Source organism: Lolium rigidum, chromosome 7 (assembly GCF_022539505.1).
Source record: "Lolium rigidum isolate FL_2022 chromosome 7, APGP_CSIRO_Lrig_0.1, whole genome shotgun sequence".
Lineage (NCBI taxonomy): Eukaryota > Viridiplantae > Streptophyta > Magnoliopsida > Poales > Poaceae > Lolium > Lolium rigidum.
The window spans coordinates 310,463,237-310,485,927 of record NC_061514.1 but is presented as its reverse complement, the minus strand read 5'-3'; the positions used below and the strand labels follow the sequence as shown (position 1 = coordinate 310,485,927).

At 44.3% G+C, this 22,691-nt stretch overlaps 2 protein-coding genes across 2 annotated transcripts; both read right to left on the bottom strand.

Moving 5' to 3' along the window:
- Nucleotides 1-11,331: 11,331 nt before the first annotated feature.
- LOC124673154 (glycine-rich cell wall structural protein 2-like) lies at nt 11,332-11,922 on the bottom strand. The gene has a single exon (XM_047209281.1). The coding sequence runs from the start codon at nt 11,920-11,922 to the stop codon at nt 11,332-11,334; it is 591 nt and encodes a 196-aa protein (XP_047065237.1).
- A 6,844-nt stretch (nt 11,923-18,766) lies between these two features.
- On the bottom strand, nt 18,767-21,474 carry LOC124673153. Its single transcript, XM_047209280.1, has 3 exons — nt 21,042-21,474; nt 19,029-19,093; nt 18,767-18,778 (listed from the first exon to the last, which is right to left on the bottom strand). The coding sequence occupies exons 1-3, from the start codon at nt 21,472-21,474 to the stop codon at nt 18,767-18,769; spliced, it is 510 nt and encodes a 169-aa protein (XP_047065236.1).
- Between the last annotated feature and the right edge of the window lie 1,217 nt (nt 21,475-22,691).

The window sequence follows — 22,691 nt, the reverse complement described above, 5'->3', positions numbered from 1 at the left end:
CACCATCAACTACACGCCAGCAAGCTATTTGCTGGCACCGTTGCTACTGCTCCTATATATTCATACCACCTGTATTTCACTATCTCTTCGCCGAACTAGTGCACCTATTAGGTGTGTTGGGGACACAAGAGACTTCTTGCTTTGTGGTTGCAGGGTTGCATGAGAGGGATATCTTTGACCTCTTCCTCCCCGAGTTCGATAAACCTTGGGTATCCACTTAAGGGAAAACTTGCTCGTTGTTCTACAAACCTCTGCTCTTGGAGGCCCAACACTCGTCTACAGGAAAGGAGGGGGAAAGTAGACATCAAGCACTTTTCACGGCGCCGTTGCCGGGGAGGAAAGGTAAAAGGCACTCATACTCCGGTTCCAGGTAAAGTACTTTTCTGGCGCCATTGTGTTTGTGCTCGAAGCTATTTCCTTTAGATCCTGCAATTGCATCTTTTTGTTTCTTGTTTACACTAGTAAGGCATAATGGAAAACATCTGTGAGCTCTTTGTACTATTTCCTGAGTCAAGACATGAATGGTTTAATGCGAAAATTAAAAAACCCATGGAACATGTTAGCATGAATACTTTGAACACCATTGTTGCTAATGATATGGAAAATTCTAAGCTTGGGGAAGCTGGTTTTAATGAGCATGATCTTTTTAGTCCACCAAGCATTGAGGAGAAAATTTTCTTTGATGATACTTTGCCTCCTATTTATGATGATTATAATGATAGTAGTCTTTTGTTACCGCCTGTTATGGAGAGTAAATTTGATTATGATTACAATATGCCTCCTATATTTGATGATGAGAATAATAATGATAGCTACTTTGTTGAATTTGCTCCCGCTATTACTAATAAAATTGATTATGCTCATGTGGAGAGTAATAATTTTATGCATGAGACTCATGATAAGAATGCTTTATGTGATAGTTATATTGTTGAGTTTGCTCATGATGCTACTGAAAGTTATTATGAGAGAGGAAAATATGGTTGTGGAAATTTTCATGTTACTAAAACACCTCTCTATGTGCTGAAATTTTTTAAGCTACACTTGTTTTATCTTCCTATGCTTGTTACTTTGCTCTTCATGAACTTGTTTATTTACAAGATTCCTATGCATAGGAAGCATGTTAGACTTAAATGTGTTTTGAATTTGCCTCATGATGCTCTCTTTTGCTTCAAATACTATTTCTTGCGAGTGCATCATTAAAACTGCTGAGCCCATCTTAATGGCTATAAAGAAAAGAACTTCTTGGGAGATAACCCATGTGTTATTTTGCTACAGTACTTTGTTTTATATTTGTGTCTTGGAAGTTGTTTACTACTGTAGCAACCTCTCCTTATCTTAGTTTTGTGTTTTGTTGTGCCAAGTAAAGCCGTTGATAGAAAAGTAAGTACTAGATTTGGATTACTGCGCAGTTCCAGATTTCTTTGCTGTCACGAATCTGGGTCCACCTCCCTGTAGGTAGCTCAGAAAATTAAGCCAATTTACGTGCATGATCCTCAGATATGTACGCAACTTTCATTCAATTTGAGCATTTTCATTTGAGCAAGTCTGGTGCCATTTTAAAATTCGTCAATACGAACTGTTCTGTTTTGACAGATTCTGCCTTTTATTTCGCATTGCCTCTTTTGCTATGTTGGATGAATTTCTTTGATCCACTAATGTCCAGTAGCATTATGCAATATCCAGAAGTGTTAAGAATGATTGTGTCACCTCTGAATATGTTAATTTTTATTGTGCACTAACCCTCTAATGAGTTGTTTCGAGTTTGGTGTGGAGGAAGTTTTCAAGGGTCAAGAAAGGAGGATGATATACTATGATCAAGAAGAGTGAAAGCTCTAAGCTTGGGGATGCCCCGGTGGTTCACCCCTGCATATATCAAGAAGACTCAAGCGTCTAAGCTTGGGGATGCCCAAGGCATCCCCTTCTTCATCGACAAATTATCAGGTTCCTTCTCTTGAAACTATATTTTTATTCGGTCACATCTTATGTGCTTTACTTGGAGCGTCCGTGTGCTTTTGTTTTTGTTTTTGTTTGAATAAATTGGATTACATCATGCTTGTGTGGGAGAGAGACACGCTCCGCTGTTGCATATGAACACATGTGTTCTTAGCTCATAATATTCATGGCGAAGTTTCCTCTTCGTTAAATTGTTATATGGTTGGAATTGGAGAATGCTACATGTAGTAATTGCTATTAATGTCTTGGGTAATGTGATACTTGGCAATTGTTGTGCTCATGTTTAGGCTCTTGCATCATATGCTTTGCACCCATTAATGAAGAAATACATAGAGCATGCTAAAATTTGGTTTGCATAATTGGTCTCTCTAAGGTCTAGATAATTTCTAGTATTGAGTTTGAACAACAAGGAAGACGGTGTAGAGTCTTATAATGTTTACAATATGTCTTTTATGTGAGTTTTGCTGCACCGGTTCATCCTTGTGTTTGTTTCAAATAACCTTGCTAGCCTAAACCTTGTATCGAGAGGGAATACTTCTCATGCATCCAAAATACTTGAGCCAACCTCTATGCCATTTGTGTCCACCATACCTACCTACTACATGGTATTTTCCGCCATTCCAAAGTAAATTGCTTGAGTGCTACCTTTAAAATTCCATCATCACCTTTGCAATATATAGCTCATGGGACAAATAGCTTAAAAACTATTGTGGTATTGAATATGTAATTATGCACTTTATCTCTTATTAAGTTGCTTGTTGTGCGATAACCATGTTTATCGGGGACGCCATCAACTACTCTTTGTTGAATTTCATGTGAGTTGCTATGCATGTTCGTCTTGTCTGAAGTAAGAGCGATCTACCACCTTATGGTTAAGCATGCATATTGTTAGAGAAGAACATTGGGCCGCTAACCAAAGCCATGATTCATGGTGGAAGTTTCAGTTTTGGACAAATATCCTCAATCTCATATGAGAAGAATTATTAATTGTTGTTACATGCTTATGCATAAAAGAGGAGTCCATTATCTGTTGTCTATGTTGTCCCGGTATGGATGTCTAAGTTGAGAATAATCAATAGCGAGAAATCCAATGCGAGCTTTCTCCTTAGACCTTTGTACGAGCGGCATAGAGGTACCCCTTTGTGACACTTGGTTAAAACATGTGCATTGTGATGATCCGGTAATCCAAGCTAATTAGGACAAGGTGCTGGCACTATTAGTACACTATGCATGAGGCTTGCAACTTGTAAGATATAATTTACATGATACATATGCTTTATTACTACCGTTGACAAAATTGTTTCATGTTTTCAAAATCAAAGCTCTAGCACAAATATAGCAATCGATGCTTTTCCTCTATGGAGGACAATTCTTTTACTTTCAATGTTGAGTCAGTTCACCTATTTCTCTCCACCTCAAGAAGCAAACACTTGTGTGAACTGTGCATTGATTCCTACATATTTGCTTATTGCATTTGTTATATTACTATGCATTGACCATTATCCATGAGATATACATGTTACAAGTTGAAAGCAACCGCTGAAACTTAATCTTCCATTGTGTTGCTTCAATGCCTTTACTATGAATTATTGCTTTATGAGTTAACTCTTATGCAAGACTTATTGATGCTTGTCTTGAAGTACTATTCATGAAAAGTCTTTGCTTTATGATTCACTTGTTTACTCATGTCATATACATTGTTTTGATCGCTGCATTCACTACATATGCTTTACAAATAGTATGATCAAGTTTATGATGGCATGTCACTCCAGAAATTATCTTTGTTATCGTTTTACTCTGCTCGGGACGAGCGGAACTAAGCTTGGGGATGCTGATACGTCTCCGACGTATCGATAATTTCTTATGTTCCATGCCACATTATTGATGTTATCTACATGTTTTATGCACACTTTATGTCATATTCGTGCATTTTCCGGAACTAACCTATTAACAAGATGCCGAAGTGCCGATTCGTTGTTTTCTGCTGTTTTTGGTTTCAGAAATCCTAGTAACGAAATATTCTCGGAATCGGACGAAATCAACGCCCAGGTTCCTATTTTCACCGGAAGCATCCAGAACACCCGGGAAGGACCAGAGGGGGGCACTGGGCCCCCAGACCATAGGCCGGCGCGGCCCAGGCCCTGGCCACGCCGCCCTATAGTGTCGTCGCCCCTTCGACCCTCCTGCGCCGCCTCTTCGCCTATTTAAAGCCTCCGTCGCGAAAACCCTGATGCGTTCGACGAAAACCACAGAAACCTTCCAGAGCCGCCGCCATCGCGAGGCCAAGATCTGGGGGACAGGATCTCTGTTCCTGCACGCTGCCGGAACGGGGAAGTGCCCCCGGAAGGCTTCTCCATCGACACCGCTGCCATCTCCATCGCCATCTTCATCACCGCTGCTACTCCCATGAGGAGGGAGTAGTTCTCCATCGAGGCTCGGGGCTGTACCGGTAGCTATGTGGTTAATCTCTCTCCATGTACTTCAATACAATGATCTCATGAGCTGCTTTACATGATTGAGATTCATATGAGTTTTGTATCACAATTCATCTATGTGCTACTCTAGTGATGTTATTAAAGTAGTTCTATTCCTCCTGCACGTGTGTAAAGGTGACTAGTGTGTGCACCATGTGGTTCTTGTCGTAGGCTATGATCATGATCTCTTGTAGATTGTGGAGTTAATTATCACTATGATGGTATTGATGTGATCTATTTGGTTATATTGATCTATCTTACACTAAAGGTTACTTAAATATGAATGAATTGTGGAGCTTGTTAACTCCGGCATTGAGGGTTCGTGTAATCCTACGCAATGCGTTCATCATCCAACAAAAGTGTAGAGTATGCATTTATCTATTCTCGTTATGTGATCAATGTTGAGAGTGTCCACTAGTGAAAGTGTAATCCCTAGGCCTTGTTCCTAAATACTGCTGAGTTACTACTCGCTTGTTTACTTGTTTTACCGTGTTACTACTGCTGCAATACCGCCACCATCAACTACACGCCAGCCAAGCTATTTGTCGGCACCGTTGCTACTGCTCCTATATATTCATACCACTCGTATTTCACTATCTCTTCGCCGAACTAGTGCACCTATTAGGTGTGTTGGGGACACAAGAGACTTCTTGCTTTGTGGTTGCAGGGTTGCATGAGAGGGATATCTTTGACCTCTTCCTCCCTGAGTTCGATAAACCTTGGGTATCCACTTAAGGGAAAACTTGCTGCTGTTCTACAAACCTCTGCTCTTGGAGGCCCAACACTGTCTACAGGAAAGGAGGGGGAAAGTAGACATCATCTGGTCGGACTTCCGACTTTGACAGGGCCAACTTAGTAGCGCTACAACACATTGACTTGATCGATCCTTGGTTGAAAGAGCACAGAACCATGATAGAGAACAGTGGCAAGCCGATGATGACGGAAGCAGAAATATACAGAGAGCACAACTCCTCTTTCGCGCGCTGGTTCAAAGACCACATTGATGCTAATCCCCCACCAATGGATTCTGACAAGGATAAACCAGTATTGGCCTTGTCACATGGCCCCACGCCCAACATCATGACTTACCAAGCGTACGATATCAACGGGTACACATTCTACACGGAAGAAAAAGACAAGAACAGTGTTTACCAGAACTCAGGGGTAACGATGGATTCCTGGACGGGTGACGTAAAGACTAGATACTACGGAAGAATCGAGGAAATCTGGGAGCTTAGCTACGCCGGGGAGAAAGTGCCGATGTTCCGTATCAGATGGGCTAAGAGCGTCACAAAAGAAGACCGGTATTTCACCACCATATTTCTACCCGAAGCCAACAAATCAAAGTCCACGAACGTCACCGCGCAGAATGAGCCATGGGTACTGGCGGAACACGTGCACCAATGCTTCTTCATAACCGACCCATCCAGGCCTAGCCGTGTTATCGTGAGGAGAGGCAAGAGGACCATCGTCGGAATGGATGGAGTCACCAACCAGGAAGACTTCGAAGGACAAGTCGGAGACCCAATGATGGAAGAATCCGAGGACGAAGACACAACATACACCACAAGAAGAAGCAGGACCACGCTATCGAGGTCAGTCGACCCTTCAAAAGAAGAAGTCACGACACGGGGCTAAATTATTCAACGACGAGCAAGAAAAGCAAGAAGAAAGTGAAACACTCTTCTCAATCGATGATGTAAAACTTTATTTGCAATCTATAACTTATATTTTGTGTAATTCATAACTACTCATATGGTCATGGCCAATATTTTATGTATGACTAATTAATATTGTGTTTGTCAATATTTTTTGTATGTATAATCTCATATTTTTTGTTTTTGCATATATAAATCATGCATAATTCTTGGCTATTACACCAGTCAAGATAAGAACATAAATATAATAGAAAAGGCCAGAAAAGAAATAAAGAAAAACAAAAGAAAATATGAGTTGGGGAGGTCATATTGCATGATCTGGGCCAAGTCCCAGGTATACACGGACTAGACTTATTGCCGGCGCACCAGGGCTTTGGTGCGCCGGGGGTCCACCTGTCCCCGGCGCACCAACGCCCGGGTGCGCCGGCAATAAGTGTAGTCCATGTATACCTGGGACTTAACCGCACGCGACCACAGCTTCTCCCTCCCCATTGCCAATCGACGAACCCTAACCGCCGTGAGCGCCGCCGTGATTGATCGACGAACCCTAACCGCCGGAGCCGCCGTGCAAGGAGGAGCAGGGCGTCGCCGCGGAGAGGAGGGGGAGGGTGTCACCCGCCGGCCACCGTCACCACCGTCGCCGAGAGGAGGAGGAGGGCGTTGCGCGCCGGCCATCGTCGCCACCGTCGCCGAGAGGAGGAGGAGGGCGTTGCGCGCCGGCCACCGTCGCGGAGAGGAGCAGCAGGGCGTCGACACCATCGCTGTTGGTAAGAACCCCTCTCCCTTCCCCTCTCCACCCCCCTCTTCCTTCCCTCTCTCTGCCTCCGAATTCTTGCGCCGATTCTTGCTTTAGTTCTTGCAGTAGTTCATAGAAAATTGAATTTGATGCCCTGGTTCATAGTTCCCAATTGTAATTTGATGCCACACGATGAACTGGTGCTGCTAGGTACTGCCCAAATCCTAATTTGATGCCCTGGTTCATTCTCTCGGTTCATTGAAATATATCAGCTTATAAGGAGGTTAATTGCTAGCAGTAGCAAAAAAGGAAGTTTGTTTACTTAATTTAAACTTGATGTCCAACGAAATTTGTTCTCTGGTTTGAATGCTAAAATTGGTTTGAAAAGCTAGCAGTAGCTTCAAATGCTAGCAGTATTGTTCTCTGGTTTTGGTTCTTTTTGTGCATAGAAGAATGGCTGATATTGGAATAATGCATGATATTGTTGGTGCATAGAAGAATTTCTGGATAATCTTGATGAATAACTAAATGAATTTGTTACTCCATCATAAAAATATGCTATTGCAGTCCATGCTATTATAAGTGGGTACAAGCTCTGTATGTTGTATGCTCTCTTGTTTGAAACTAAACCAATTTTAAAATGAACCATATATATGCCACTGCCAGTCCATGCTATTAAATGATTTTAGTTCATTATTGCTAGCTAGTTGATTTAGTTGCAGGTTGCAGTAGGAAAAAAGAAAATGAACAGAGGTTTGGTTCAAACATGAAAAAAGAAAATGAACAGAGGTTTGGTTCAAACAAGAAAATGATTTTAGTTGCAGGTTGCTAGGGTTTAATTCATGTTAGCAGTAGGTTCAAATGCTAGCAGTAGCAGTATTGTTTTTCCTTAGCATTGTTCTCTGGTTTTGGTGATATAAAAATAACTAAATGAAAAATGCTAGCAGTATTAATAGTAGGTTCATGAGTTGTAAGAAATGCAGCTTTGAGTTGTAACCAGGAGATCTCCATCATAACCAAGAAATGCAACTTTGAGTCACAAGGCCATCCAATCTCAGTAGGCAGTACACTGAACAGAACCTGTGAAAAAAGCTCATGCTCGCTCATGTTACTGTCACATTTCAAAACCATGCCAAAGTTAAATAACCTGTATACATGTGTATTAAATGATTTAGGATTTAAATTGGTGCTATGCATGGTTGATGCTAGTTCTCTGGTTTAGGATTTAGGACCAATGCTGTATTTCTGTTGTAATTAAGTAATAATGTTTAGGTAAACAATAAAAGAAAATAAATTTGTTCTCTCGTTCATTTAGCTCATTTAGGTTTTGCTAGTATAAAATGATATCGTCTATTGCTGTTGGTGCTTGGAGGGAGGGCTGTATTTCTGGTTTCTCTGCTGTATTAAGCACATCACTATACTTAGCTAGACACATGAGTTGTCTTATGAAATCAGAATGTCAGCACCTCTGTATGTTCAAAACCTTGTGATCATGTCATTTTTGTGCTGTTTTAATGCTAAGTTGTTGCAAATGAAAATGAAAAGTTCTTGTCTCTGGTTATATTTGTAAAATGCTACTGGTGGTATTTAGTTCATTAGGTGGAGTTCTCTGGTTATATTTGTAAAATGATACCGGTGAAATGAAGTTGTTATATATATGGTGATGGTTGAGATCTTGATGGTTATGGTGTAAGCATCAGGACAAGTGGATGTAGATGTGATGTTGGAAATGCTATATATGGTTGAATTGTATATATATGTTTGCAGGGATTGAGTTGCTATTGAGTGCCCGAATGTCGATTCATTTCCGTTCCGGCAATTCTAGCACTCGGCATGACCAATTTTTAGCAAAGGTCATGCCGAATTCTAGCACTCTCCATTTGCATTTCCAAAGATTAATCCGTGTGTTTTCCGCAGAGACAAGTTCTGCACCCTCATCGTCGTGCACCCGCAACACTCGCATGCAGCCTATCTCGACTCGGGTAGGGACCGCAAGAAAGACTACACCCACATCAGGGCCCTTCTCAATGATGCTCTCACCGGCTTCGCCAACAAGGCAGGCCCCCTCAAAGTAGAGAGGAAATCCCGAGGAGACTTGGTCTTAACCCACACAACCAACTTCCCCTGCCTCAGGCAGTCGACGCAAGACAATGGGATGGACGCGTGGTACGCCATCCTTCAGATACAGGAGTACATAAAGTACGCAGATGACATGTTGCTGCCAGAGAATCTCAGAACCAGGTTTGCAAACATGGCGGATGTCCCTGATAGAGAGATTAGAAAGAACTGGGGTCGCATCCAGCAGTTCATTTGCACGGTAATCCTGCAGGATGTCAACGGTAGGTCTGGCGAGTTCTTCTACGGCTACGGTCTACCACCTAATGACGAGATAGAACTCCGCTTGGAGATGTCGCGTGATGAGAGAGGCCGTTCAACACGCTTGAGGGCTGCCGTCCATTCCCCCCTAGGCGTACAACCTGATCCTATACGACGGGAACACTATTGCTAAAGCTTGAACGATATGTCTTTGAACTTCCGTATTGTAATACTTGCTACATATTCCCATAGAATCGACTTGTTGCTTTTATTTAGTTGTATGGATGTGCATGTGAACATGTGTCTATAGTTTCATTTACTTTGCTATATATTTCAAGATTATGGCGTAGATAGCTTAATAATTATTTGCATTTACTCGACCACTACTTGCCTCGTATTTGGAGTTCGCCGATGATTAGAATGTTCGGTCACTCGTACACTCGGGGTGGAGCCAGTGAGCCTTGGTGCGACGGCCACAAGTATCAATCTCTTGTGCATCCTACCTAGCCTCACTGACTCCATCCCTGGATGTTAATATTTGTTTCGACCGACAAAGTATGAGGCACGCTATTTAATTCGTACTACTTGTCTTTTATTTGAGTTCACACTTCTTAATTGCATTGGCCGATGATTAAAATGTTCGGTCACTTGTACACTCCGTGGTGGGGCCAGTGAGGCTTGGTGTGATGGCCACAAATATCAATCTATTGTGCATCCTACCTAGCCTCGCTGACCCCATCCCTGTATGTTATTATTTATTTCGACCAACAAAGTATGAGGCACATGCTATTTAGTTCGTACTACTTGTCTCTTATTTGAGTTGGCACTTGTTCATTGCATTGGTACTAACGTTTTACTTGTCTTGTGAATGGAGATGCCGACGACATATGTCGTGTACAAGGGGAGGGTTCCTGGAGTCTACGACGACTGGGAGGACTGTCGGAGACAGGTGCACCGTTTCAGCGGCAACAACTACAAGGGATACCCCACTAGGGTGGAGGCGGAAGGAAGATACGCCCGTTATGTAGCGGGAGAGATGAGGGACATGAGGAGGAACCGGATGAAGACCATGGCCTTCGTGATGATGGTCATCATGACCATGTTGGTCATGTTCTATGTGATTGTAGTTTAGGTTAGGACCTACATTGTGAGGTGTATGACGATACTTGTGACGACTATGTACCGAGACTTCTAACTTTGTGAAACTTCGTCGTTCGGTGTTGCATATGCACATGTGTTGTATGAATCAACATTCCGGAACGAGACTTGTGTATTTGTGTATTGATACCGAAATGATACTTGACTCTCTATGTGCTTCTCATATTGCATGTGCTGCTGTACAAATATGAACTGTGTTGTAAATATATACTGCTGTCAAATATGTATTCTAATATGCTGGAAAAAAGCTGGAAAAAGAATTTTCGAATTTATTGCCGGCGCACCTAAATGACCTACTGCCGGCGCACGTGGCATGCGCCAGTGCTGGAAGCACTACTGCCGGCGCAGCTGCTGGTGCGCCGGTGGAACTTGTCCTTTGCCGGCGAAGCGTCGATGGCGCGCCGGCAGTATCCGTCCTATCGCCGGCGCACTGCCTGGTGCGCCGGCAGTGGCCAGTTATCACCGGCCCGTTCGCACCGGCGGGCTCGTGGTGCGCCGGCAATGGGCCTTTTAGGTTCGCCGGCGGTAGGCCTTTTCCTTGTAGTGAAGGAGGAAGCAGCGTGGTGGCAATTGCACCGTGGTCGAAGATGATGACCTGCTTGCGCTTGGTTGTAGTTCTTTCTGCAGGGGTCTTCTCTCAAGTTTATGGGATGATGACACAGGGCTCCGGAGATCTTCATGGGCTATGGTGGTCTTAGGGTGTTCTAGGTGTTTTTGGTCCTTTGTATTTGTGTTTCTCTGTACTTGTAAGGGTTAACAACTTTGTATCTTTCCGTGATATGAATGAAGAGAAATTCTCAAAAAAAAAAAAAAACCATTGTTATTTGTGAAATATTTCCCAGCGGCATGGTACGTACGTACGATCTCTGCAACCCAACACCTCACGATGTGTGTTTCATATTGCATGGTTGACCTCCACACTTGATTAAAACACAAAGCAGCCTTTTATTCATGTCTCTAGCATAGCACATGCCATGTATACAGCATGGACGGAAGAGAATTACAAAGTACGAGCAAAAGAGAAGGAAATGACGAATTAAGGGTGTGCTTCCGCATTTCCAGATCCACTACCATCGCCGCCACCGCTCCCACCATTTTCGCCGCCTCCTCCGCCACCGCCATTACCTTTCACGATCGCATTGGCATCCGCCTCATCAAAGAAGGAGTTGGCGGAGCTAGAAGCCGAGCCGGTGCCACTGCCCTTCCCATGACCACTAGATCCGTCGTAACCTCCAGCTTGTCCTCCTCCACCACCGCCGCCCTTACCGTCAGCGCTAGAATATCCAGGGAAGTCACCGTACACTCCCCCTGTCGACTGGCTAGAGGCAGTGCTCGAGCCAGACCCACCACCACTTCCGGATCCATTGCGCCGGCCGATGCCTCCGCCGCCGCCTCCAGCTCCGGCTTCCGCATGGGTAGCCCCGGCGGTTGCATGACCTTCATTTGGAACAACCGTGCTGGATGCGGTACCGCCCCCGGATCCCGATCCACTACCATCCACAAATCCTCCACCCCCTCCCTCTCCGCTTCCTTGAGCATCAGAGAGTCTAGACACCCTCGCAGCCTTGGTTAATCCAATGCCCAAGAGAACGATGGAAGCAATAGCTAAAACTTTAGTGCATGCCATTGTTTCTTGCCTGTTATGCTGAGTGTAAGGGGAGATGTATATCCTTAGTGGAAGATCGGACGGGTACTTATAGGGCTTGTGCTTTGATAGATGATGCGACTGTGCAAGTGTTAATTTACCTGTATATTTTTCTCAATTTAATGTTAGTGGTGCACTGATGTTGTACGTCGATCTGTGCCCTTTTTAGATCGGCAATCAAGCAGAATCGTGTGAAAAGCTAGACTCTTGACTTAATTGAAAAAAATAGCTACGGAAACCACGACGAGATGAGTTATTAACTGCAGCTGATCAAGTTTAGCTGGGCATATAGTACTGTTTTTAAAGTCGAATTGCGGAAAGTGCTTTTGTGTCCCGAGCTCCATTGCTCACACCATTTAAAAAAAATTATTAGACGTTATCCAAAAATCTGAAAATAATTCTGCAGATTATCAGTGATACATCTCACAATCATGGAAAATCTCAACCCAAAATTATTTTTGTTATGTGCAAGAAAAAATGACGAAATATATGTTTTGGATATTTCAAAATGTACTACTCAGATCTACATTTTTATCATTTTTGTGTAGCTCAGAATATAAAGTATTTGAAATTGATATTTTGCAAATTTGTGGGATACATCTTTTACTATATATGGATTTTTTGACAGATTTTTTTGAAAACTCATTTTTATTATATTTTTAGGAAAAGAAGATACGATAAACGATACACATGTTCTACGAAGCAGCTTGCCGCCAAATTTCCCAGAAAGGTTTAGAAGAACAGTTTAGAAATGGTAATTATTTTCAGAATGGAGTTTCAATAGGCTTATGGGAGGACATTTGGTTAGGTGTGTCTCCCTTGGCCACCCAAAAATCTTCTTCGTACAACAAATAAATGTTATGGTTGCAGATATTTTGTCTCATGCGCCGCTGAATATAGAATTTATATGGATGTTTAGTGAGAATAATTGGGAAACCTGGCTACACCTAGTTCAGCGGCTTATGGGGGTCTCTTTGTCGGATTATATCCAGATAACCTTTAGTGGAAATTGGCTCCTTCGAAAGTTCTTTTGGTCAAATCTATATACGCGGAATTTGTGAATGGTCATACAACTTATCTGCGTAAGTAAGTATCTATGGAAACTTAAAGTACCACTAAAGATAAAGATGTTTATGTGGTTCCTTCATAGAAATGTTTTGCTCACTAAAGATAACAAAAAAAGGTTGGATAGGTTGTAAAGTGTTTTTTTTGTGTGATTCACATGAGTCCATAAATCATCTTTTTATCTCATGTTCTTTTGCTCGATCCGTTTGTAGAGTTGTTCCTTTTACTTTTAATATTTCTCCTCCTGCTAATATTACCAATATGTTTGGTAACTACCTAACTGGGATTGACAAGAGAGTCAAGGCTAGGATTCGAATATGAGTTTGTGTTTTGGATTGGGCAAATCTAGAATTTTCGTAATGATGTTGTCTTTAAGAAGATAAAGGTTCCAAACTTTTTGCAGGTTATTCATCGTGCTACGTATTGGATGCACATGTGGTCATAGTTTTTTCCTGCGGACCAGCGAGAATATTTGGATATTGGGTGCACTCGGTTGATGACGTCATACATGCTATCATCAACCAGCCTGGTTAGCAGTTTCACTGGCTGATTCATGTTGAGCCCTTTTGCGGTCCGTGTTGAATGACAAAACTATGAAATAAATGGTGGTTGTGTGCATCATTTTGACGCAGACGCAGGGCTAGGCTCCCCATTTCGATTTTTTTTAAAACACCCCCAATTATAGGAATTTTGTTCCTCTTGAAAAAAATATCTAGATATTCAGGAAACTCCTAATCTCAAATATGTACAAAAGGGAACATTACATTATGAAAGAACCAAACTGTAATACTATTTCTATCATACAAACAGTATCTAGCATAAACTAAATTAAGTACTGAAGGACTACCGGTAGTAATATTGTCTCCACAGCCGTCCCACTTAAGATCAGAAGAAGTACTCCCGTATGAAGACCCAATTTTTCTTATTCACAAACCAATAGTTTTGAGATTTAAACGCGCACCCATGCACACATCTATACACACACAAACATATCTTAGGTTTAGGGTTTGACCTATAATTGGCCGAGAGTAACATTTTCGAGAAAACTAACTATCCAATGTTTTTATGCAACTGCAATTAAAAGTTGCTAGCCGTGTTACATTGTGAGATTTTTCATATTGTTTTCAAGGTTTTGCTTGATGTTTAAGTGATAACTTCATGGTCCTAAATCCCAGTTGCGAAGCCGAGGTTTTCAATCGACATTGAATTCCGAATCATATATATCTCTCACACTCTACGTCATTCGTATATAGTCAAGTTCTATAAAGAGAAATTGCCAGCGATACATCGTGCACCCTAAGATCCGATGACGTGGCTAAAGTTGACAAAATAGATGCTTGCATCGATCTTCGTTCCCTGCAGGTGGCACCCTCGATCTATCCTTCTCGCTACTGCAATCTAAGTCAGGTGTACATCGCTGCTTCAAAAGCCACGTACGCAATGTCGCCTCCCTCGGCGAGCGCTAAAACTATGATGGTTAGTGGATCTAGCTAGTGTAAGTCCGTGTGTTGGTCTTATTCTTGCTATAGGTACTAGTACAAATGCCCGTGCGTTGCCACGGGTCCTTAAATTTCATTTCTCAATGAACATATATAATTCACATCTCACTATAAAAATTCAAATAAATTAAAGATATCATAATGTACCACATCATGATAATACCGAACACAATTAGAAGATAACATTGTTGTGCATTGAGGTACCACGACTTCTGCAATGATGAGGCTTAGATTAACCCGGCCTGCTAACGGGTCTTTATATCCAGCAAACATGAGATGATTTCTAAGATTGAAGTGCAACAGGTGCATGAGAGCGGTTGTGGTCTAAATATACTCTTCACTATCTATCGACTACTTTTACTATTACCATGTATACAACAATATTTGGCAGCTTTGTTTTTCAAATGGGTAAACACTGAAATCTTATAATCTTTAACCATTTGATAGCTACCAGGCAGAAAATGTTATGTGAGCATGTATATTCAACATGCCAATAACACTTCTTGGCAAGAAGTAATTTGATGGCCCAACAAAGCCCATATTGATACAGATTTTACCGCAGAACTATATTTTAGTAAATCATGCCAAAACTTTAATAATACATATGTTGGCATGGTGCATATTTAATCTGTTAGTAGTTAAATCAATATATATTAGAGTCTCCATTTGATAGGCAAAGAGTTATACACTTTTCACTACAATTTGTAGAAGTAAATCAATAAACATGTATTAGATTTTAAAAAAGATATAGATAATAAAGCCTCACCCCGTGCAAGCGATGTGATGGCCTTACAAAATCTTTGCCTCAGCGCTGGCAGATGTAGAAAAATCTTGTACTGTAGAGAGATAAAGAAAGGGTCGGCGAGATTCACTGGCTCTCTTTGCCTCAACGCTCAATCCTCACGCCGATGGAGCGCCTCCAAATCATCTTCTCCTACCGCCAGCGACACCTAACGGCCTCCACCACCGCCTAATTTTCCCTGCCATCATGATAAACATTATACCACTTCAATTGTCAAAGCCTATAGTTTTCTAGATATGTATTCTTAGGTAGGGTACACAAATATGAATAATGTTTTTTCGAAATAACATTGCGGTGTCCATCTAATACCAGCGGCTTCTATAACTGTGTTGTCCCATACGGCATCAGATTCAATAGGAAACCCCATTATGTCATAGTTTAGAGAAAATTAATGCCACCAAGCAAGAAAATGGGGCAAATATGTGCAACCAGTTTCTTAAGTCCATTGAAATAATTCAAACATGACCTTTCTCTTACCTATTCCAACAGCATGTTCCTATATCTACTCTTAACTACAACATGTAGAGGCATTTTGTCAGACATCTTGTAAGTGTTTATACTTCATACGTAAGAGGGCAACATGAGTTAAAATGATACCAGATCTGTGACATCCCGGGAAGAATATGACCTTGCCACCGCTGGCAGTTCCTTGGTGGTCTAGCTTGCCAGCTATTTAAAACTTACAACGGATAGTGATACTCGAACAACGGAACCAGGAACTAAATTTTGTTACCATTGCATCGGAATCACCGTAGTAGTTGTGCATTTTCCAAGAAGATGCTATACAACATGTGAGAAAATTTCTCGTTCCCCATCGTGCTCTCTTTGTCACGTACGCGGCACGTTCATCCAGAACCACCATGCCACGGAGGCCTCTTATGCTCATCCATGTCCTCTCTATTATGGTGAGCCGAGCCGTCCACCTCCATGAACAGGAGGTCAGGCGTGTCCTCAATCATCCACGCCAGCTCGTTGCACGACCTCCATGAAAATGATGCAGGGATCGCTCCCCACGGTGTTGCCTCGTATCTCCAAGATATCCATGTCAGGGAGGACGGGTAGGCCTCCACACTCACCCATAAGCGCCAGGAGGACGCCAAACTTGTCCAGGACCGTGGGAAGGTCGCCTCCCTCTCGCCGTCGCGCGTGGCAGCGAACTGCCACTCTTCCATGGACCACCAGCGAGCCGAAGCCGGAAGCCATGCCCTCCCTCCCCATCTCCCATTGGCTGTACAATCCCCTCCCCCCATCTCCGGCCGGCCGTGCCATCCCCTCCCTCCCCATCTCCCCGCGGCCACGCATCATGCCGCTGTAGGAGATCGCTGCCACGCGTTGCTTCTCAACTAAGTACAAAATAAGCATTTGCTGCATATATATCATGCATGAGATTTTATATCTACTAAGAAATAAAAAAGTTGGATACCCATAATGTGCTCTTTGTTGTAAGAAAAATAAAATCTATCCAGGCCTATATTTAATAATAGATATAAAAACTCAAAACAATGAGCCAAAAGATTGAAATTGGGCAAAACGTTTTTACTGACACCTATATTGTGTTCATAGTCTTTTGTCTCCTCATATTGAACATGTAAGGAAGCCTAGACAAAACATCTACTTTACAGACCAAAGGCATATCAGAATTTCCAAACAAGTTTTTGTTTAACAGAACACCGAGCTTAATTATAATCTGCCAATCTACTACCCTTTATTCTAAGTCTAGTGACCTTTTCCATCACATGATTCCAATACATCTCTAATTATAAAATCCCTTAGGTAGGAAAGTAGAACTGAAAAATGAGGTAAGTTTTAAGGTAGGCAAACTTCCACCATACTCACATAAATTTCAATATCCTTATCCAAACGAATAAAAAATCCTGCATGGCATTAAGATACTTTTCCAATCAATCAATTTACATGAATAACAGGAAACAATAGCATGGTGTTAAAATCCTTGCCGCCATCCTGGAATTTTCCATAGGGTGAGAGAAACTGCGAACCAGATGTTCCATTACACCATGGCTGCAGGGATGGTCTTTAGAAAAAATAATTGTGGGAATAAACAAGTATCAATATGGTCTCTGATTCACTGAACATGAGCTTAAATTCTTCCAAATACGACAACTTGCCGAGTCCTTGCAAAATCTGACAAGAAAATGACACAACAAATTACATCTTCTCCTGGATAATTTCTTCCAATTCGAAAATATAAGCGCTGAATGCTTAGAATTAAAGCTAGCATTATTTCCATGTCAGCTGTACGGACGTTGATTCACATGCCACTACCAAAAGTATCATCCTTCAATTTAGTTTGCTGTGAGTATTTTCATTAGTACATGAGACAGCGATGTCCACATAGTTACGGTTGTTCAGCAGATGCATGTACAAGAGCTGATCTATTGCATAAAAGAACGACCAATTACCTTTGGGAAAGCAGAGAGGGGTGTGGAGGAGCATCTTGCTGCATCGTGCAACAGTCGCATCTTTGGGAAGGAAGCAGCGCAGCGCCGGGACTCAACTGGACCGGACAGGCAGGCGGCATAAGTGCTCGAGTCGAGAGGGTTGTATCCAGGTAGGAGGCCGGCACTGGAACGACAGAGAAGCTCGGTCGCGGACGGCGGAGCTCACGGTTGGGCAGGATGCCGGCGGCTCGTCAGATCGGGGCCTGAAACGCGGAAGGGCTGTGGCGCCGCCGAGATCCATGGAGGTGCTGGCGATCTCGGTGGGAGCATCCCTCGGCAGATGAGGTGCTGCAGCCGTGCTGAAATCCCGCTCCTGTGCGCTGCGTGCGTGGGTCAAACCGCGAGCTCGCCTGACGGCGGCGCAGCGGACGGGTTGGCGGCGGATCTTCGCGCTTAGGAGCCGAGGGGCCGTGGAAGGAGCAGCGAAGAAGCACGAATTTGGGTTGGCCCATTTGGAGGCGTGAAGAGGCGACGCGGCCCAGGCAGGCCCGTGCAGGACGACGACGACGAAAGGGTTATAGTGGCAAAATAGGGAACATGTTCCTCCTTTTTAAGTAGTGTAGAAAAATGAGAATTTTAAAAATTGTATGGCTATGGATCAGTCTTTACTATAAGCGGAATCGGATGATCTTTTGTCCTACCAGCAAAACGTGCAACTATATAGAGAACCTATTTTATTTAGGTGGATACATGATAGTATGATCTTACCTATTCTGAAAACAGAGACATGAAGTGATGAAATGGTAAATTTGTTGCAATTCGAAACAGGGTCCAGTAATCCCATTCACAGGAGAGTATGATAAAATATTAGCTGATGGTCCTTAACATTGTACAACATATCTAAAACTACCAACCTAATGGAGAAATCATGAGTGCTATTATCGCAATGAAAAATAGATAGATGAACGATTTTCAGATTTCCCAATATAATTCCAATGTACCTTTTGCTTAAACAGATCAAGAATTCAGAGAGCATGAACGTAAAGTTGTTGGATATCATATCAGACATCAAGCTGTGAATAAAAAACGGAATAGAGAATGCACCTTGCTAGTTTTTGGTAACACTTTAGTATGCCTCTTAGAATACAGGCACAATTAGATTCTGAAATTTTCTAAAAGAGTAATCCGGGATTGTTTATTCATGTAGCTACATTGTTGATCCATAAGCCCTAGCTGAAACAAAAATCTAATAATTAGAGATCATAACTCAATTAGGCAATAGCAAAAAAAATCAGTCTAGGAAATCCACCTATATTTGCATACCTTGTAAATTATCTCTACTAATCGTGTATTACCGGTTGCAGAAAGAAGAGCAGTCCCCGCAAAAACTGTGATATTGCAAGTAAATTAGATGCGCGTATTTCACAGATGTTAAGTCACAACAAACATAGCTGTAGAATAAACAGGAGAGCAAGTTTCCATTATATCATATCCGCGATTCTGATCATATGTACTTTATTAGTCCCTCTTTGTATGCTCTTGTGAAACCAGTTAAGCTTAGAGAAAAAAATCATAATCAAGAGAAATCTTCTAATCCTTTAAAGAAAAATTAATAGCATGAACAATATATACCTAACCAGGGGAACCTGACTTTTATAACTTGATACACCACCTGCATATAATAGAAACAACATGAAAATTGTATTTTTGTAAGAAAAAATATCATGTTAAACAAAAAAAAATTAGAAAGTTATTGTCAAAACAAAGAACTTCTCTCTTCCGCTTGACAAATTACTCAATTGAATCAAAGCCAGAACAATAGACGGCTTGGAGTCATTGTCCAATTAAAACTTTTCTTAGCTCCTCCACCTCTGCAAGTTGACTGGTACCCAACAATATAGTAGAAAGATGCTTATCAAAAGGCTCTTCAATTGCATACATAGCCTAAAATTGGCGGTGTTTGAAATAATAATAGTGCAATTTGTTTATTGCAACTGATCTTTTGAGGTACCCATAGGTTACCAAACTCAAGTTCTTCGTTGTTATCAAATGCAGCATAAGTTCTTTGTTGTTATCAAATGCAGCATCTTCCAGGAGCATACAGTTTATCAAACCAAAAGGACACAAAATCTGCTACGCATTTCACCCAAACTACATTAGCGGTATCAGTAATTAATCGCAGCTCTTTATACTTATCAACCGTCAAGTCACTGGGTACAAATATTATCATTAGTACCACCGGTGCAACCCTTGCATCCAGAGTGTATGACTTGTTCTGTCCTCAAATGCATAGGAACTCTACAAACACGGGAGGTTGCAAAGTTGTGATCTGTGTCTGGATGCAGGGCAGGCAGCATAGGTGTTTTCCTCTGGCTTCAACAATCCAATGCAAATTCGAGGCCACGGTTGGCACAGAAAATTAAACCATAAGTAAAACCAACAAGCAGAGCTTCTCGGACAAATTTAATTTCTCTCTTTCCTGGTGTTTCACTGTTATTTATGCATCTTCAAATATATATCCGAATTAAGCATATGATACTCTACAGATCTCTTTTGTTGAAGTATAGCAGTAGCAAAGCATTGGATATAACTATGATTTTGAGCAAACTCGATGTTGTTAGAAAGCAATAGAAAACCTCTGCAGTTTTTCCTTTCGTGCCACCTTAGAATTATGCTCAGTTTAGAGCCAGTTTTACGTCTAAGTCCGTTTTAAATTGTCCAGAACCAGTGCAGCAGTACCTAGTGTACAAGTTTTCTGAAATCGATCTAATCTACCATCTGTTTCCTGACAAGTCGAGGGTTATTGTGCTCACTTGATACAAGCATCAGCAACGACGATGAAGACAGACACCAAGAGCATGAAGGAAACCTACACCGCATCCATGTATAGATCATGCTTACCTTCTCGCAGCAGAAGGCGCGACCAGCCGAGCAGGGGACCTCCTTGCCGACCACCAAACGCCCACCACTCGCCGGAGTTGCTCGTCCCGGCCAGACCGCTGCAGGAGGCAGCAAATCCGGCCGCCAACTGCCACTCCGGCTGGAGCCCAGGCCGCGACGACGTCGCCCGGACGCAGACCCGCCGAAGCCCGGATCAGGCCCCACCGCAGCGATCCCCGCGCCTCGGCCACGCCCTGCACCTCCTCGCCAAAGCAGCGCCGTCCTGCGCCAAAGTCGGCGCCGGCCCCTGCCTCCGTTCGATGAAGTGCCTAGCGCAGCCCGCCTCACGAGCGGGGAAGGAGATCCCGCCGCCGCCCACGGCGCGGGCTTTGCCCGGCGGCGGCGGCGAGGGAGGAGGGTGGAGGTGGAGCTGCTCCCAACGGCTAGGGCTGGCACAGTGGCACCCAGGTCGCCCGTGGGGAGTGTCCGGGAGGCGCGGCGCCCGGCCGCTGCCCGCCCGGAAGGCGACCGCGCCAGAGAGCAGCGCGAGCTCGTCGGCGTCGGTCCAGAGCTGGACGTTGCCGCCCCCGCCGGCGCCGGCGGCGCGGGACGGGGAGGCGCGCGGGAGGAGGGCGCGCGAGAGCAGGGCGGCGTCCGGGAAGGAGCGCGGCTTGCGCTTGCGCTCGCTCTTGCGGGACGGCTCCGTGCCGTAGTAGTCCGGGCGCGGCCTAGGGTTAGGGTTGGGCGAGCGGCGGCGGCTGCTGGACTTGGCGCGGGAGGAGCGATTGTTGGGGCGAGGCGGGGTGGCGCGCAGGCCGGAGGCCGCCGGGCTGTCGGCGCCGTCGTCCTCCGTCACGGCGTGCGGCGAGGGGCGGTTGGAGGGCGGCATCAGCGGCGCGGGGGGGGAGCGGGGTGGGGTGGGGAGGCGAGCGGAGCGTCGATTGCGGGAGGGTTCTCCTCCTTCAGTAACGGACCTACTTGTCAGCCCGAGGATTTGTTCGGGAGGTGCGACGAAGCCGGGCGCGGAACAGACAACGACGACAAAACGACCAAACGTATTGGCAGAATAAGGAACCAATTGAGTCTTTTTAAGTAGTAGAGATAGAGATTACAAGTTTGAATGAAAACGGCTAGATTTTATCTAACCCTAGCCTACTGACCGCCCAACGCTGCGTTAGACGGCCCCACCCCGTCGTCGCCTCCCCTCCGCCGCAGTTCCTGCTCCGCGCGGCGCCTCTCCCTGCGTAGGGTAGAGGCCAGACGCCGCTGCTCCAGCAGCACGTCGTGCCTGCCCTCCCCTGCTGCGCCGCCCGGAGGGAGAGCTTGACGGCGCGACGAATCTGCGCGTCTTCGCGGGCACGGACGTCGTCCTGGAGCTTCTTCTCCGACTCGAAAGACTCGTCCTGCGCTCGTTGCTAATCTCTTGCCTCGTCGAACGCCGCTATGGTGTCCGCCAGTGCCGCCTCCTCCCACGCCTCGTTCTCCGCAGCTTCCGGGTCGATGTCGAACTGCGGTGCTGGAGGTGGTGGTGGAGACGGCAGTGGAGGGAACTAGTCAGCGCCGGTGGTGTTTATGCGATGAGAGTTGTGCTTGCGACGGAGAAAGGGTGCCGGCGGCTGTGGTGGCTACCATTGAGTGGGGGGGGGGGAGACTTTTTATAGACGTCGGCGTCGCCAGAAGAGGCGGGAAGATAGCGCGGGAAGAGGCTAGAAGCGATGGGAACGCACGGTGTCGTGCGTACGCCGACGACGCGTGGAGGCTACGCAGCACCGACGAGACGTCTCGTCTGCCCCTCCATCGCTATTAAGGCAAAGCTGCGATGCTTCGTTCGTGAATCTCTGATGCGTCTGTCCCGCCACTCCATGCCTCGCATTTCGTTGTGTCTGGCGTGCCCAGAGCATCCCCTGTGTAGCGGGGACGGGCTCGTGGCGCCAGACACCGTATTGGACCGCGCCGGACGAAAAGGGCATTTGGGGCATGCGGCTGGGAATGATTTTTTGTCCGGCGCGCCCCAAATCTCTTTGGGGACGCGGCTAACATCGACCGCTTGACGCCTTGCCGTCAAATTGGATGATAACCTGCATGTACAATTACTCATGTAGCAAT

Bases quoted from the DNA above. Each gene is read 5' to 3' on its own strand.
- LOC124673153 (XM_047209280.1), bottom strand. From the start codon at position 21,474: ATGCCGCCCTCCAACCGCCCCTCGCCGCACGCCGTGACGGAGGACGAC. The intron at 19,094-21,041 runs GTGCCAGCCCTA...GCAATATCACAG, and splicing joins CGGGCGACCTGGGTGCCACT to TTTTTGCGGGGACTGCTCTT.
- LOC124673154 (XM_047209281.1), bottom strand. From the start codon at position 11,922: ATGGCATGCACTAAAGTTTTAGCTATTGCTTCCATCGTTCTCTTGGGC.